General features: G+C 48.5%; 1 protein-coding gene across 1 annotated transcript in view; it reads right to left on the bottom strand.

The window, feature by feature from the left end:
• Positions 1 to 16,567, bottom strand: part of E2F3 (E2F transcription factor 3) — a 43,711-nt gene extending 27,144 nt beyond the window's left edge. The window contains exon 1 of the mRNA XM_050891547.1: positions 16,250 to 16,567. Within this exon, the coding sequence (XP_050747504.1) occupies positions 16,250 to 16,567 (318 nt within the window). The remainder of the gene's footprint in view (positions 1 to 16,249) is intronic.
• Positions 16,568 to 17,145: the final 578 nt, after the last annotated feature.

The raw sequence follows: 17,145 nt of genomic DNA, 5'->3' as shown, positions 1-17,145 counted from the left end.
AGCACGTTGAAGACAGTCTTGGAAGAAACCTGCTTTGCCAGTCATCAGTTTGTCTTGGAAGTATAAAACTCAAAAAAACCCAAAAACCTGTCATCTTGCCTTGACATCCATAACTTGTACCCTTTCAACGGGTGCCTGTTGATGACAGCAGCGAGAGTCTTCTTACTCCTGACTTCCCTCCCATGCTTTGCACTGGCAAGAAGCCCTCATGCACGCTGCACTAACTTGGAACAAGTTCTGCAGCGCGGCCCTATGCTTTCCACAGCAAACTGGAAATTTCGTGTCCACTTCAGTTAAATACATTTTATTGTATTAAATACAAGAAAGTAAATATGGCAGAGTTACAGCGTTCCTTGTGTAAAACACTGAATTCCAAAATAAATAGGAATGCTACACAGCTTTCACATTTTACTGTCCTGCAAGTGTTTCAAAGCACAATGGTGCTAAAGAAAGTATTAGGAGAAAGATGGAAATTTTGGTAGCTGCTGTGGGGAGAACTGAGGCTTCTGGTAGCAGGCAGCGTGTGGAAGGATTGCGAGATAAACACATCTGAAGTTTTTTGCTGAAGTAATCAATAACAAAATAGTTATGTTTGACATTAGACAATAGATTAAAGTAATAACTCTTATTTTGCAGCCCTATTAGTTACAGGCTGTCTCCAGAGTTAGTACCGCACTAGTTGAGTTTGTATGTGGAAGTTTCCTTACAACCACTATGATATACCTCCTTTTAAGCTGAAGCCGAAACTCAGCGGTGTATTTTGGTCACAAGGGCTGAATGCTCCTGCAGCAGCATGGAATAAGCAGGGCCTTGGGTGCTCTCGCCACCACACAGGCTGGCTTCACCTCTCGACTTGAGGAGCAGAAAGGAGACTCTGCTATAAGTGCAGTCATGAAACTCAAACCTTCCTTGATAAACTTTCCATGTGACTAGCGTTCATTACCACTCATCTGACCAGAAGCTCTAGGAGCCTTCCCACGTTCATAACCCATGTGAGATAAGCCCCTCGGCTGCGGCTGCGGCTACTGGCAGTAAAAGCCATCCCAGTAGCTATCTCCAGGGATTCTGTGACCTCTCATGCGAGACCACAACACCTTTACTTTCATCTGTAAAAAATCAGTCATGTTAAAGCCCTGCTCACACTGACTGTACCTGTCAAAGCAGCACAGCCAGTCTTTCCTCATGAGGCATTTCCTGATAGCGATGATTTCGGAGGCAGCCTCCAGTATTACAAGCTCACTACATACATAACTTCTAGGCACAAATTACATTTATATCTTCACCTACTTCAATGCCAGCCGTAGACTGTAATTAAATTACATGTAGCCCGGGAGCCTCGGTCAAGGACTGGAAGCTGAGTCTACGAGGCACGGTGCAAACACAGCAGTGAGAAAACACAGATTCTCAGTTTAAGCAACTGTGGATTTCCTCTGCAAATTGAGAACATTTTCAGCCATGTTTACTCCTCCATGTGCTCACAAAATCCCTAAACTGCCCCCAAGCCTTTAAAAGCTGAAAGCCGGAGATGGGGAGAGCGTGCAAGTTCCCTTCAGCCCTTGGGCATTGCCGGCAAGGCACCGGCAGCTGCATGCGCTCGGTAACCTAAGCAGTAAGTAACAGCACAAAAGCTGCCTATTTCTTTACAGAGCCATCTGTTAGGTTTTCGTTACGCACAACTCCACCCGCTTCTAGGAGATGCTAAGGTGACACATGCAGCAAGGCTCTCGGGCTGCTGCCGCACCGAGCGAGGCATTCCACGCGTGGGGAGAGTGCGCAGCCGGAGGGCACGTGCCGGCATTCGCAGCCGAGGGTGCACCTCGGCACCCCGCTGCCAAGGAGGCAGCTCCCACCGGCCGCCTCCGCTCCAGCCACGCTGCCAGCCAGGCCGGGGAGCTCGCTGGGCTGAAAACTAATCGCTCGCCCAGCATTAGCTTTCAGCTGGAGCGGGTCCCCAGTCTGGCCGGGCGCCGGGCGGGACGAGGGCGGGCGCTGACCCAGGGAGGTGGTGGGACTACGTGAGCAGGGAGGGAGGGAGGGCAGCGTGACCCCATTCGTGGCAGCACCAACTTGGATCACCATAAGCTGACTGTGAAACCACGTCCCCGAAGTGTCTCCCAGGATGGTTCCAGGAAATCCCCTCTGTCACGGGAAGCGCTCCTAGTAGCACAGACCCGATCCTCAATTTGTCTTTTTCTTCCTACCCCAGCAGGTAATTAAGGTTTTCTTTCCTACCCCAGCACGCCATTAAGGTTACCCTGACTATGAGAGGATTACATTTCATTTCCAAGAACGTGCAGATAGGAAATAGGAGGATATTTTAGTTTCCAAGACAAACAGCCATTCCTGTGCTGCTGAACCGAATGGATCTAACATGCTGGTCTGGGGCACAGTCACAATGGTGAGGAGCAACAGGAAGACCTTTGTCCCTCACTCATCTACTACAGATACCTGTCACAACTGGATTGCTTTGTGTTTCAGTCCCCACATGAAGCTAGTGACCACCTGAAGGATCTTGACATGGTATTTAATCCTCTTCTATATGTTATTGTCTTCAGAAATACTGAAGAGTTTACCAAGCAGCACAACCATTTAATAATAGCATGTGACTATTGAATTTAATATGTGGAAAGCAAGTCTTGTTATATCTACCCTAAAAGAGTATCTTCAAAGTGTAACAAGGAAGAAACTGGAACCATCAGTCAGTAATATTATGACTCTTTTCTCACAGCCAGAGCTGCATCCATCACATGCACTGCAAAAAACAAGGAGAACAAAGCTAATCACATACTACCACCTTTCTTCCTCTCCGTTATTGCCTCTCCTAAGATTGACCACATTTGTGGTTAAATGCAGGGAGTCAAACTTCCTATAAGCAGTGTCGTTATGGTTCCAGATTTCCACTGTGGTTCAGCCCTATCACAGCTCTGGAAAGGCATACTGGCATATGCTCAAACCACTGCCTTCACTCGTTAAGATGAAAAAATTCCATATTGTGATTGTAAAAGTTTCTTACCCGAATCACCTTGCTGGCCTGCCTTCTTAAAAATCTTAATACCAAACTTAAAAAAAAATTTTAAAAAAATCACTTTGTTGAAATTGGTAGTCTGGATAAAAACACTTAGTGAAGGGACTGAAGCTATTTCACCATGCCAGGGGAGATGCAAGCAGCTAGTTAAACCAGAGAAGCAGAAGCCCAGCTCCTCAGGATCCCCAGCGCACACCTCGTTCCACTGCTCCCAAGAAGGACTCCTGCTCAGCCCTCACAAGCCCCGAGGCTGTATATGTATATGTCCTGTCTTTCTGTCCAAGCAATCCAAAGCCCTCATCAATTCTTTCGCAATTTGAAGCACACATCACTGAGATTGAAGTCCAATCTCAGCGGTAGCCAAGATGCTAGATGCAGCTTGCTGATCCGGTGGCAGGACTAGCAGCTTGTCCCCTCAGAAAGCAAGTCTGAAGACAACACAATCTTCACAACCTTACAGGTACTCCAAGCATCTGCTGGTAAGTGTAGCTCCTCACAACAAGAGAAGCTCCTAAGTTTGTCTTTAAAAGAGGGTCAGCTCATTGCAAAATGGACAGAGTGAAGCATACTGGTTTTTGGACCCTTTTTGTGAAGGGAAAAATCAGAGCAGGACACCACAACCATGTGATGGTAGTCAAAGTAGACCTAAGAAATTGAGTTTCAACTCCGCCTCTGAAAGCGATAGGAAGCTAAGTGAAAGCTGAAGTTTCTCAACTCTACGCAGTTACACATAAGAACAAGAAAGCAACTAGTCATGGCCCTGATCAATATTACTATCCAAAAAATTCCAACCTTACATGCGTGGGGTGCAGATGCATGAACAGATGGACCTGTAGTGGCATGTGCATAAAGATCTCCCCCGTTTAAGTGTGCCGCTGCATCAGTCCTGACCTGCACGTCCACCTCAGTTCAGACTAATACACTTACTGCACTCCACATTTTTCCTCAGAAAAAAGCGGACCGTGTACCTTTCCACACTCTTAATTCAAGATACTCTTAATTCAAGGTTCTAGCTAGGAAGATCACTGCACCTGCTCCATGCTTGGGCTCATGCCCATGCGGTCATGGAGGGGCACTCAAACATGAGTCAGAGCGACAAAGACGACAAAAAGCATCATCTCCAGTGTTCAGGGAGAAATACTTGCAGAAGGTGTTCAGCATTACTTTGCAGCAGAAGGAACGATACGTTTTTGTACGATTTGCACAACATTAACCAAAGGGTCTGGGGCTGAATCTAGACAAAGTATCTGACACTAGCTTTTCAGGATGAAAACAAACCTTCCAGGACCATTACAGCTGCTGGCAGGCAGGCTGTCCCCAATCTTCTAGGCATGCCACGCTTGCACAACGAGTGAAAGAGCTGGGGCTGCCCTGGTGGACAAGTAGGTTTGCTGGGATCTTTATGCTGCCCCTCTTGTGTCATTGCACTATTATGCAAAGTTCAAGAAGTTTAAAACTGTTCCAGGTCTGTTGGCTTTTTCCATTTCAACAAGGCATCGCCACCGAACAAGTCAATAGGCAAGCTCAAGTATCTGATATTTTTAGCTAGATAGATGCTATAGCATCTCACAGATGCCTAGAGTTTTCTCCCTGCAAGATCTTAAGGAGATTCCTCCCTTTTCAACTGCCAGTCGAGCAGAGTTTGGGAGCTGCTCTTCATACACTGAGGCAACCGAGCTTTTCAAACAGCTGGGAAGGCCACATTTCTCCACTTCAAATGAAGTGCTAGCAACAGATATAATGCCTGTCTGGTACAACTGGTGCTGCTTTCCCCTCCTTGGAGTAAGTAGGGAAATGTGTTCAAAATGGCACCGAGGCCATTCAAAGAGCTAAAGGGTAGTCACGAAAACAAAAACTAGACAAATCAGAAGGGGAAAATAAAAAGGCTGAAATTCTGATCCTTTCCTATTGAACACGGAATGATTTGATAACTTCTGATTCACTTTGAGGCAGAAATACCTGATTTGGGCCTTAAAGAGAGAGTCTGTCTTAGTCTCTGCATTGCAGATGAGAACAATCACATTTTTGCTTGCTCTGACTTATTGTTAAATTGATTATTCTCCAGGACTGGGGAAGAGGGAGAAAGGAGGGAGATGGTAATCGCCCTTATAAAATTCTTTAAGGTGAAAGAAGTGAATGCATCTTATTTTTCCTAGCAACCCTCTTTCCTAATTCTGAAGCAAACAAATCACACTAAGGATAGTATCCTGAACATATGGCTTTCTGTGAATAAGGGGAATTTGCCTGCCTACAGGCTTGCTTTTCTTTTCCCTCTTGTTTTTTTAAATTTAATTAAATGTGTCAGTCTCTGGAATCCCCTACACATTCCCCTTCACAGCAAAGTGGATTTCTGCCCCCCCAAAAAACCCACAAAAAAAGCTTTATAAGCATTAACTTACTTCTGTCCACAGAAGGCTGTACCTAAGCTTAATATCTAGCCAACAGCACGTAACCTGTTCACTACTGTTGCACTCACTCCCCACACATTCAGCAAAAGCATGATGTTACCAAGATGAGAAAAGGGAAGGACTTCAGCACCCCAAGGCCAGCAGCAACATGAAGAGCATCTTTAGAGAACGGGTCACAACCAATCGATGTTGGAGGCCTCCAAATGATCTTGCACCTTTCTTTACCACCTTTCTCGTAAACACCTACAAAGCACATGGCTCCAAGTACAGCAACTCATGGGGTGTGTTTTTAGTTTGCCATTTCCTTCTCCATGCACAAGACACCCTGTGTTGCATGGTCTGGACTTTGAACGCTTCCCAGTCTTTCTGTAGAGCGGCTGAAGCAGAGGACCGCTGGGAGGGACGCTGCTAACCCCTAGATCTGGAAGAGCCTTCCTGCAGGGGCCTTGCAGGCTCTCAGTTGCAAAGCGGTTGTTGCAAGGGCCCTGAGAAGGGGGAAATACCCCCTGAAGTTCCTCACTCCCCTGCCTGCAATCCAAGAAGGCACCTGGTGGCAGCACGCAGAAGACGATCTCAGAGAAGTTTGCCAACAGGAATGAAAGGGTAGCGAGGATGCCAAAAGGCAAGGGTCTGCATTTTTCTTTTTTTAAGTAACAAATTAAAAAAAGCAACAAAAATGTGACTAGCAATTGAAATCAGAAAGGAAATTGAAGTTATTTTATAGAAAGAAGTGTGAACCAAAGTCATACCAAAAGCCACCTGAATTTTTCTCTGTCATACGCAATTTCCCATGTTCATTTATGTCCTCTTCGCGGTGTCAGTTTTCGAGAGAACAATTCTCAGCTCAGCACGACAGAACAGTAATACTGACGGGCATGCAGAACATTAGCATGTTATAAATAAACTCCTAATTTGAGGTGGGAAAAATCAAGGCAGCTCTTATGATTAAGAAAGAAAATGAGCAACTTGCTTATGCTTTCAGGACACTGTCTTTTACAAAAAGAGCTTTTTCTAACCCCCAATTCCTGAGGGGACAAAAAGAATAAACCCAGTGAAATACCCACTGTTGAGACAAAGCAGCCAGTGAAAATGCTATTATAATTTTTAAAGCCCGCCCTCCCTGCCCCCATCTCAAGTAGTAAGTTGTCTTTTCTATCAGCTCAAAAGGTTTGTGCTTAAAAAGAGTACTACAGCGGAGTTGTGAAGTTTCGGCTTCCTCTCACCTGACTCGCAGTTTTACATAACTCCCAAGAGACGTTTTTAGGCTGCAGATACCGCGCAGCCAAAAAAAAAAAAAGAACAAAGTGCAGAACTATTATACAGCAATTTGGATCTGGGTTACTTGGAGCCGCTCGATAAAAGTCTTACCATGAAAAGTAAAACTTTATTCTGCTGAGCCGACGGCCAGGATTATTCGTGCTTGCGATAGCCCTGATCGCCGCCCTCCGTCTGCCCCGCGTGGGGTTCCCTTCCCACCCCAACCCTGGTCTGCAAGGACAGATAACGCCGCGCCGTGGCACAGCTGCCACCTCGGGTATTATTTCTGTACCACTCCAGCGTTGTCGCTCTTTACCAGCGTGCCACTTACTAAGCATTATTATAAAAATTTCTGTGAATATCTATGTTCGCCACGAGCGGGGATAATGGCCTCATTGCAATAGCCTTGATAAAAGCTCCAACAAGACAGCTTTCAGATATCACCACACAAAAGCCTTCTGTGAGAGCTGTAACCAACATCAATTCCCGCTATGCGAAGACATTAGACAGAGTGTGAACTAGCTTACTGTATGGGGACAAAAAAATGACTGTCAATGTGTGGGATTGACGCTGTCTAAAAGCACAACACTGGCCAGGCAAAATAACACCAGCATATATACATGGTAATTGCCATTTAATTCCAAAGTTAGCAGCACAAGAAAACAAGTACTGAAGGCACTATTAGGTTACTAGCATCACTCAAGACATTATAATTCCATATAACTCCATTTCTAGCGGCTCTGGTTGGAAAAACTACTTTAAAACCAGCAGATGTTAAAAAAGCCCAAGCAGAAGGTGAAGGAAAGCCTAGTTTCCATTACAGAAGCAGTCAGAGAATGCAGCAAACCCTTCAGACCTGCTCCTTAAAGCATGTATTTTCCAGTACATGGTAGACAACCTGATACACACAAACCGCCATTCCACTTACCGTACAAGACAAAACCCTTTCTGCACATGATTTTATATTTTTTGCATACTTATCTACTTACACTGTGGTAGCACCCAAAAAGCCAGAAGCCTACTGTCAACTTAAATGGACTGTACCAATATAAATGCCAGGCCAAGAGGTTACTTTTTTACTTCCAGACCTGAAATTTGCCAGATGACACCTCTTAAACGGGAGTTTAGGTAGAAGGGATACAAGCAAGTCTACATGCCAGTTTGTTTCTGAACGACTTGTAAAGCAAATGTGAAAGCTAAGTTTTATAGAGAGCATAGTACACTCGCTCTATGGAGAAGTGCTTCACTCTAAAATTACACCTGTACTTTAAGATGTGTAAAAATCATGAAATCCTACAGTGCAGATTCAGTGACTTGCAGAAAAAAAGAAATATATGTTACTGCACTCCAATTTTAGTAAGATTTTGTAACTAATGGGTAGAACCAAACTTAAGAGAAAATCATATTTGGAGAGAACTCGTAGAGTGGCTCAATAAGCCTGACACGATATATAAGAATTCGACTCTTGCACTGCATGGTGACAGCCACCATTAAGACCTAAACCAGAGACTTTTAATGTCACCTTAATTAACAAGGAAGGAAGTTTGCCAATGAGTTTCTTCCCTCCCCGCCCCCCGCTTTCTAGCACTAAGTTATGCAATATGCAACAACCTTTGAACCAACAGCTGTACAACAACCAAAAAAAAACCACCCCACAAAAAACCCCAACAGAATAGCATTGTAAAGAGAAAGTCTTTCAAGAAGTTCATTAATGAAAATTACTTCTAGAATCTATGCATACATTAACCAATACACACATACTACAACTTGGAGCAGGAATGCTGGAGCTGAAGCAGCCAAGGCTAAGCAGACACCTCTTGTTATCTAGTTTCCCAGTACAATTTATTTTAACCAAAAATAGTTGTTTAGATATTTTCTACAAGTTTTCACACATCTTTGCAAAATAACTAGTGGCTTGCAATGTCTATGTGATGAGACTATAAAATCCCATTGTACAGATATAGAAATGAAAGCCTAAATAATAGCAGCCTCTGCTTTTAACAGTGGCTTGTTCATATAAACCTCCAGATACCAAGGACCCAACATCTGCAGTACTGCAACTGAACATCACAGGAAGCACTCACTATCTTCCTAAAAAGTGGCTCCTAGATCCTTGAAGTAGGGCACCTGAAAATGCCATCAGCCTTAGGTAGTGGTCACTTCTGGGCCTAGATGCAGCCACATACAAGTTCGATGAAATCTTGAAAGTAGATGCAGGTGATCAAATTAAGTCTCCTACTTAAACAAAGTGACGAAATGGGATACGGGTTTTACTTGTAGAAGTCAGTCATTGACATCCCTGTGGAATAAATGAAAGCCATACTTGCCCCCCTGACTCAGCGCAGTCACAGAAAAGATGCCTGGCTGATTCTGAAAAGGTGATCTTCAGTGCTCCACCTTCCTTCCTAGCTTGGTCCTAGGCAAAAGACCTTCAGTACAAAAGCCTGAAAGCTGCAGGTCATACACATGCAGTGCTGACAGAGTGTGTTGGTTTTCACACTGTAATAGGTCAACAACTGTTCACATTGATAAGTAGGACAGGAGACACACAACACATGCCATTAACCTTAGGCAAGTTCAGTTTGCAAACAATTACCAACACATTTGAGATGTATTCATGTATGTATAAAAGGAAGGCTAAAATGCATGAAGTAGAACGCTCCTACCACATAGCAGAGCCCATTTTCAGTATGCTCCAGCTTCATCAACACCTAGTCAAACTCTTGTCTTCTGCCGTTACAGGGCTTGCAGACAGAAATATTTACCACAGCTCACGTTGAGCCCACAAGGCATTAAGAACTCCACAAATGCCATGAGATCCAGCAAACAGCAGCACCATCCAAGCAGACAGCATAGTACTTCAAGAGACACCCATGCCAGGCATAGCATTTCCAAGTGTGGTTTTGGACCAGCTTACTTGAGGAAAACAGAAGTGAAATAGTTCCCTTTTAAAGATGTGATAGATTGGGCAATTTTGCCAAGTCTGTCTTCAAACAGAACTGAAATTGAAACCGAGTCCAAATACTTCATCAGCAGCTCCTCAAGCACTGCAGCTGCCCCATCCCAGAGGCACCAGCAGCCTCCCTCCCACCACACACCACTGCCCCCGGGCACATGAAGGGGGTTTCTTCTCCCCGTCGCAGCAAATACAATTCTGTTCTTGAAAAATAATGCAGGAATTGATTAACTCTGCCAGCCAAAACAAAAGCCTGAAGTCCAACTTAGTCATTTGTAAGGATGAGAGTTGCCACCATATATACACACTCAGTGCTGCCAGCTGTAAATGAGATTATTTACAGAGACTGTAAAACCTGGTGATTTAGCTACATTAAGAAGAGCTTTCCATCTGAAGCCTCGCTCTAGGCAGGGCTGGATCTACATTACCACCATCGGTGCAAGAAGCCCATCTGAACTGAAGTCACGGTCTCCAACTCATCCTTAGCAGGCAGCTCCTCCACAAGCCAGGATTAAAGCCCGAGCCACCCTCCCACCCCTCCACACCAGCACCAGGACCAATTCTGCCACCAGAGCCATGGCCATCAGCCCAGCACACACCTTCAGAAGTGAAGCCTGAAGGTTTGAAAGGTGTCATACTTGAAGCTACTAAGAAAAGCTCACATCTTCGTTTCTCACTCAATCCCCCTCTCGGTGCTCTGGACAGAAGGGCTGGGCTGGATTCCCCTCCCACAGCCACACCAGACCTACTGGCCTGCACAGGACAGGGGCTCCAAAAAGGAATGGTGCTACTTCATTTTCCTTTTGGCAGCCTATGCTTTGTAATGAGCCGTTCCCACAGTAGTCGGACACTGTCGTCCCCTCTGCTCCACACCTCCTGTTTCCCCCCCAGGGCCAGGTTAAGACCTTGTGAAACAAACTGGCTCTGAAAGAGTCTCTGGCTCCTGCTAGGCCTGCAAAGTGGGTCTACCATGTCTTCAAAATGTCTTTCAAAGCTGCCAATCCCCAAAAGCTTCACAAGTAAAAACTCACAACTAACAGACATGTTTATTTTCACACTCGTGGTTCTTTTATAAAAGGACACCTTTATTTTAACGTTAATGGCTTTCACTTCAGGAGAAATTAAATGGTCTAGCACTCTTCAGCTTGGACAAGAAAACTAAGGACAGAAGATAATGTGTCATAAACTATGTAGAGAAACATATGAGAAAATCATTTTCCCCTACCACGGTATCTAGGATCACCCAATAACACCATAGACAGCAAGTTTAAAATGAAAAAAAGAAAAAGGCAGAGACAAAGAAAATTATTTTTTTCTTCCATACAAGATAACTAAATCATAGATAGAACTTGTTGCTACATAAGGTCAGAACTACAACTAGATTCAAACAGGGATTAGACAAAACCCACAGGCCATTGGTAGCTATAAAACTCATTGTAACCCCTGACCAAGGAAGTGCTCTCTCAAAGCAAGTAGAAGGGCTGTCCTGGGCAAGCCCTCTTCTTGTGTTCCTTCCTTAAACCTTTGCTACAGTTGTAGTCAGAGAAGTAGTGGGAGAACCTTTCATCTTGCAAAATACAGCTATTCCTAAGTTTAAAGATTTTTTTTTTTTTTTTTTTTTTTTTAAGATGCTTGCCTATACTCACAAATGAGCACACTGTAAAAATTAACAGAGCCGCACCAACATACCTGGGACAAAATGAGACAAAAGAAAATGCCTTTAATTGCTCAATCAGTTGAAGCAGCCTCTACAGAAGAATAAACTGGTCGTAAAGTGACCCATATCCAGCCTTTGGCAAGTAGGCTGGTGGCACAAGGAAGATACCTTCATGGTGAGAACAGGCAAGACCAGCTTCTGCAGACTGAGGCTCGGTGAGCCAAATTAACACCTCAACACCACTGCATGGGAAAGCTCCTGTCTCCTTCCTTCATCTCACTCATCCCATCTTGGGCCACGTATGCCCAATACCTACTGCATGCCAGACCTGATGCTCATTAGACCCAGCTATTTTACCTTGTTAAAGCAGCAGAAAACCAATCCACCAGCCCAGCTGGATGCTCCCCAAGCACAGAGGTGGGGGAAGAGCGCTGCCTGGCCAGGGGCAGGGCAAAGGAGATGCTACAGAGGAGACTGTGAGGGAGAAGCAAGCCTACTCCTTCCAGCAAGAGTAAAGCCTTTGAGTGGCTCAGCTGCTCGTGGAAACCTGCCAGAAGCCCTTATCATCATGGGGCTACCATACTTCAGTAGTTCTGGTGCAGACAGAGCCACACCAGCACAGCTGGACTCTGTGTGAGGATAACGAAGCCACCGTCAGCAAGCACAGCAAGCTACAGGCTATTCCTGTACGGTTTTATTAGGATGCCTGCTTTCCACTAGATGCTTGTTGGCACCGTTAGGGCAATCAGGATTTATACCTCCTTGAACTCTCCTCAGACAGCTGTGCCAAAGGACCATGTGGTACCTCCTTGGGCTCAGCAGCAGTCTGTTGCTGGAGGAGATGGATTAAAACCAAAGAAACTCCCTTAAATGCTATTCAAAAAGCAAAGGCCCCAGACTCATGCTAGCATTCACTCCTAGTAACACAAACTATCAGGCAAATAAATACAAAAACGGGTCTGAATAAGAAAACACCTGTGCCTTCAGACAAACCTTTTTATTCCTGCAAAATAAAGAAAAGCTCCTAGTTAACTACCCACTTCCTTTATGCAACTTATAGGTTTTTCTCCCATACCTTAAATCCTTGTTCAGTATTTATGTCCTATTTGGCCTGCTCCTTTACCTAACACCTAGGAGAAAGATTGTGCATTACCCCATTTTTCTCTCTTTCCAGCTGTGACTTGCTGAGAAGGAGGGAGGAAGAGGTGCTTTCTAAACCACCAGAAAAATGAGAGACGTGCTAAGTATTCAGTTTGGAAATGTAAATCCTCCCAGCCCCTTCTGAAGTATGCCGAACCAGCCTCTCCACAGCTCATGTCATCTAAAGGCCACAGGAGTTCTCTAAAGATATTCTTGTTAAGAGGATTTAGCCCCTTTTAAAAAGGACTTAACATGTGGGTGGTGTCTCCATTTAAGCATTTTCTCATGGCTAAGAAAATGGCCCTCTTCTTAAAGGCTTATCTTTATAACCCAAAGACAGTAAGAAATTCTCCACTATTTGAATTAGAAACATTTTGAGCAGCTTGCTTTTATAGCAGCCCCATTTTTAAGTACTGGGATTTGCAAATGGTAGTGACTTTCTCACACGAAGCGAGAAGGCAACACCAGCGAGAATGCTTTTGGGGTACCTTGTCAAACATTAATTTCTCCCACGTTTTCATACGAGGCCGAGTTGATTCGCAAGCTCACTGCCACCAAAACGGCAGTGTCACTACCCACCCCTGTGCCCTCTCCCTGGTCACCGCCTTCCCTTGATGGTCCCTGGCACTTACCAGACCTTCCATTAACTGGTTCAACCTGCCTGCCCAGGGAAAACCTTTATTTATTTATTTTGGTCAGGGTTAATTTTCCATCCTGGGAAGCCTGAGATTCCAGAAGGGAAGAAGGGAAGTGGTAGCAGCCCCCGGGAGGGCGCAGGAAGGCAGGGGAGGACACAGGACCGCCTGCTCCTTGCAGCAGCACTGACCCCGTCTCCGGAGGCTCAGGCTTTCCCCAGGAGCGCAAGCTGATGGTTGTTTTGCAAGGGTTAATTCTTCATTATCGCTTGTGTTTAAGCCATGGCAGGGGTTCAGATCTGCCCGGTAACACTTTCTATTAACTCCACAGGAATCGTGAAAAAGCTCCTCAAGTTGAAAGGGCAGGCAGCCTGGGTCACAGCCTCCCAGAGCCTGGGCTCACCAGGGTACAAAAGCCCTGTTAGCAGCCCTTGGCTGCAGGAGCCGCCGCGACAGGCAGCAACAGAGCCAGGAACAGGTTTTGGACAGCATCGAGACACCTGCTTGGGAGATGGAGGAGTGTGCAAACTCTCATCTTCAGTCTGGGGCTGGAGCCACCTGTTGTTATGGGCTAGGCCACTTTTCAAGGCTTTTCCAGCACCGTTACACTTACACAACCATAGATAAAGTAACTAGTGAATTCCCACGGGGGAAGCAGCTTACTTTGGCGAAAGAAACTTTTTCATTTGCTGGTATAGTCAAACACCTTCCTGAACAGACTAAACTATAGTGCTGTACTGACTCTTTTCCAGTCATACCATAGTTTATATTTGGAACTGATGGGTGGGTTGCCAGTGCAGTTACATCTGCAAAGCTTGAGTATTTTCATAACCCTAACCAGCGCAGGTGTGCTGGCCAAATTTTAGACTTATCCCTACAGTCTTTTGCATAGCAGGGCCTTGTTTTCAGCTGGGGGTCTCGGACTCCATGCACTACTTGCAACTCAACTAATCAAGCGCTAAATTTATATTGGTGCTATTCGCCTGAGCTCGCTGCCTCAACTACCCAGCATTTTCTCGCTCCCCTCACTAGTCTCAGATATCAGTTTCTCAAAAGTGCTCAGCTAGGAGCCAACCGGGAAAATATCTTCATCTCCCAATCCCAGAAAATCCTCTGTGAGTTTTGGGGAAAACTAGGTAGGAGCCAGAGAACTGTGAAAGGGCTGGATCATCTCCCCGCCAAGTGGTTTGCGGAGCAGAAAGACAAGGCAGAGCACCAGGGTGCTTCAGCCTTACTTCCCGAAAGATGAGTCTGCGGCAAACCAGCGCGGCTCCAAGAGGGGCACTCACATGAGCACGGCTGTCAGGGCAGAGCAGGATGCGCAGCCCCTTTCCTGGCACGTGCCATGGATGGCTTATTGCCCTGGGAGGGTGCCAGCCCGAGCCTATAGGTACTGCTGGCCTGACCACTCTCTTCCTCCCCCAATCCACGTCTCCCCCCAAAATAAACATGGGGACCGAGGGTATACAACAAACTCGCTCACAACTTGCATGGGGACTTTTTTGCAGGCAGAGCCCAGAATTGCCTTCCTGCTTGCAAACCTTTAAGATGGAAAGAAGCCTTCCTAGGTTTTTATGGCCAGGAGTTCCTCCCATTAGAGAGATGAACAGTATACCAAAAAAAAAAAAAAAAGCACTAAATTAATATTTGAAGGTCTTGTAGCACCCATTAAGGAGAAATTTTAGGAGTCCCCTATGACACCAACATCCCTCCCGCAAAGCCAAAAAAAGCCTGTACAATTTTTCTCCCAGAATCATCCCGTAACATATGCTCCTCTTTGTATTCGCTTACCACCACCTTCTAGGAATCAAACCTTCGCATAGGACAGCCAAATATTTACAAAGCGGCTTGAACCAGCCTGCTTGACACCAAGCACCATTAGGATAAGCTGAAGGCCAGGAGCACTGAAAAATCAATTATCTTTTACAGCGAAGATGCTTATTTAAAAAAAAAAAAAAAAAGAAGCTTTGGATGGGATTTGACAAGCCTTAAAACTTCCATCACTACCTCAGCAACCAACACCTGCAAAAACCCACGCGAAAGGCAGCTCCTGCCATCCTCACGGTCTCCCAGCTGCACGAAGGCACAAACGCTGCTCTCAAGCTCTCGCAAAAGTATTTCAGAATTACAGCAGCATCCGATACCTGGACCGTCACCGACTGGATGCGGGGGGGCGGGGGGGGGGGGAGGGGCGGTGTTAAAACCCCTTTTGCCCGGGCAGGGGCGCACCGGGGCAGGAGGGGAAGAGGTGGGGAGGGAGTTTAGCGATCCCACGCCGCCGGGCGGGGGTCGTGGACGTCGGGGGGGCTCACCGGGGGCGGGCAGGTGAGCCCCCCCGACGTCCACGACCCCCGCCCGGCGGGGATGCCCCGCGCCCTCCCCCGCTCTCCAACTCGGCGGAGCCCACGAGGGCCAAGCGCGCACCCGAAAACAGCGAGGACAAAGAAAACCCCACGAGTGGGGGGGCGGGGGGCGAGGGGGCGGAATTTGGGGGGGAGGCGGAAATTTTAAGGGGGGGAGGGGGCGGAAATTTTAAGGAGGGGGGGAGCGGGGGGGTGTCGGTGCGCGCCGCCGCCCCACGAGTCACTGACCTGCTGCAGGGGCATTTCCGAGAGCGGCGGGGGCCGGGGGGCGGCCGGCCGGCGGTCGGGCTGTCCCAGGCCAGAGGGAGGAGGAGGAGGAGGAGGAGGAGGAAGCGGCGTCCCCCTCCCCGCCCGCCCCGGCTCCCAGTCACAGCCGCGGCCTCCGCGCACGTGTGCCAGACGTCACCGGCGGCTCCGGGGGTGAAGCGGAGACACCGGCGGGGCACGGCCCGGCCCGGCCCCCCGCCCCGGGGGAAGCGGCGCCCTTCCCCGCCGCCGGCTTCTCGCTCTTTGCACCCGTGCGGCGGAACGTGGCGGGGGATTCCCCCCCCCTTTTTTTTTTTCCTCCTCCTTGTTTTTTTTGTTTTGTTTTTTTTTTTTTTTCTCCTTTTAAATCAGTCCCGGCAGCGGGGGGTGGGAAGGAGGCAGGAAAGTTTATTGCAACAAAGCGCTGCCTCCGCCTTTCCTGCCCTCCCCCCACCCCGCCCGCCCCCGGGCCCGGACGGCGGCGGGGAGAGGGCCTGCCTGGCGCTGATTCCCCCACCGTCCCCTTCACCCTCCCGCGGGGACGGGGGAAAAAAAAAATTACCGGGGGGCGGCCTCCGCCTCCGCCGAGAGCGGGCTGCAGCAGCGCCGTCCTGCCGGCGGGTCCGTGGGGGGTGCAGTACAGCGAGCTGCCAGCGGGCTGGCCCCCATCCGCCGCCGGGGCAAAGGCACCGGGAGCCGGGGAAGCGGCGGCGGCGGAGGAGACAACACAGGGCGCCCCCGCCGCCGCGCCGGTGCTGCGGATCTGGATGAAGGTGCCGGCGGCAAAGCGGGCCGGGAAGCCGGCGGGGGCTGCTCTGGAGTCCGTGGACGGTGCGGGCGGCGGCGCTGCCGGGGCCGGCGGCTGGAGTCCCCTTCTCATCCTTCCCTCCGGGTCTGTCCCCGCAGCCGCGTCTCCTCCTCCCCCCGTCCCTCCCCCCCCGGCCTTCCCAGCTCCTTTCCTCCTCGATGCCGAGGCCCCGCGCAAAATACTGGGGGCTGCGGGTGCCGGGGGGGCCCCGGCTGCAGGATGCGGGGCGCCGGGGGGGGACGGAGGCGGCGGGGCGGGCAGATGCGGCGGATGGAGCGGGGCCGCTCCCGCTGTGTGGGGCCGGCTGGAAAATGGCTCCAGGAAGCGGCGGCTGCTGACAATGAATGAAGGGAAAGGAGACGGGTTACGCGCCAAGGGCCTCCCGCGAAACTCGGATTTCCCGCCCTCTTTTCAAACCAAATTTGCATGGCCCCGCCCCCGGGGCGCGCCCCGCCCGTCTCGCCGCCTCATTGGCCCCCGCCGCCCTCCCCGCCGTCCAACGGGGCGCCGCCTCCCCGCCCTTCTCCCTTCCCACTGGCCCGCCGCCGCCCGGCGCGGCCGCGATTTGCATGCCGCCCGCCGATTGGCTGCGGGGGCGAGGCTGGGGGATTCCCCCTCCGAGGAGCCGGGATCCCGGTTCGCCGGCTCCT

The sequence above is a fragment of the Gymnogyps californianus genome, chromosome 2 (assembly GCF_018139145.2).
Source record: "Gymnogyps californianus isolate 813 chromosome 2, ASM1813914v2, whole genome shotgun sequence".
Lineage (NCBI taxonomy): Eukaryota > Metazoa > Chordata > Aves > Accipitriformes > Cathartidae > Gymnogyps > Gymnogyps californianus.
This window is presented reverse-complemented; position numbering and strand designations above follow the sequence as displayed.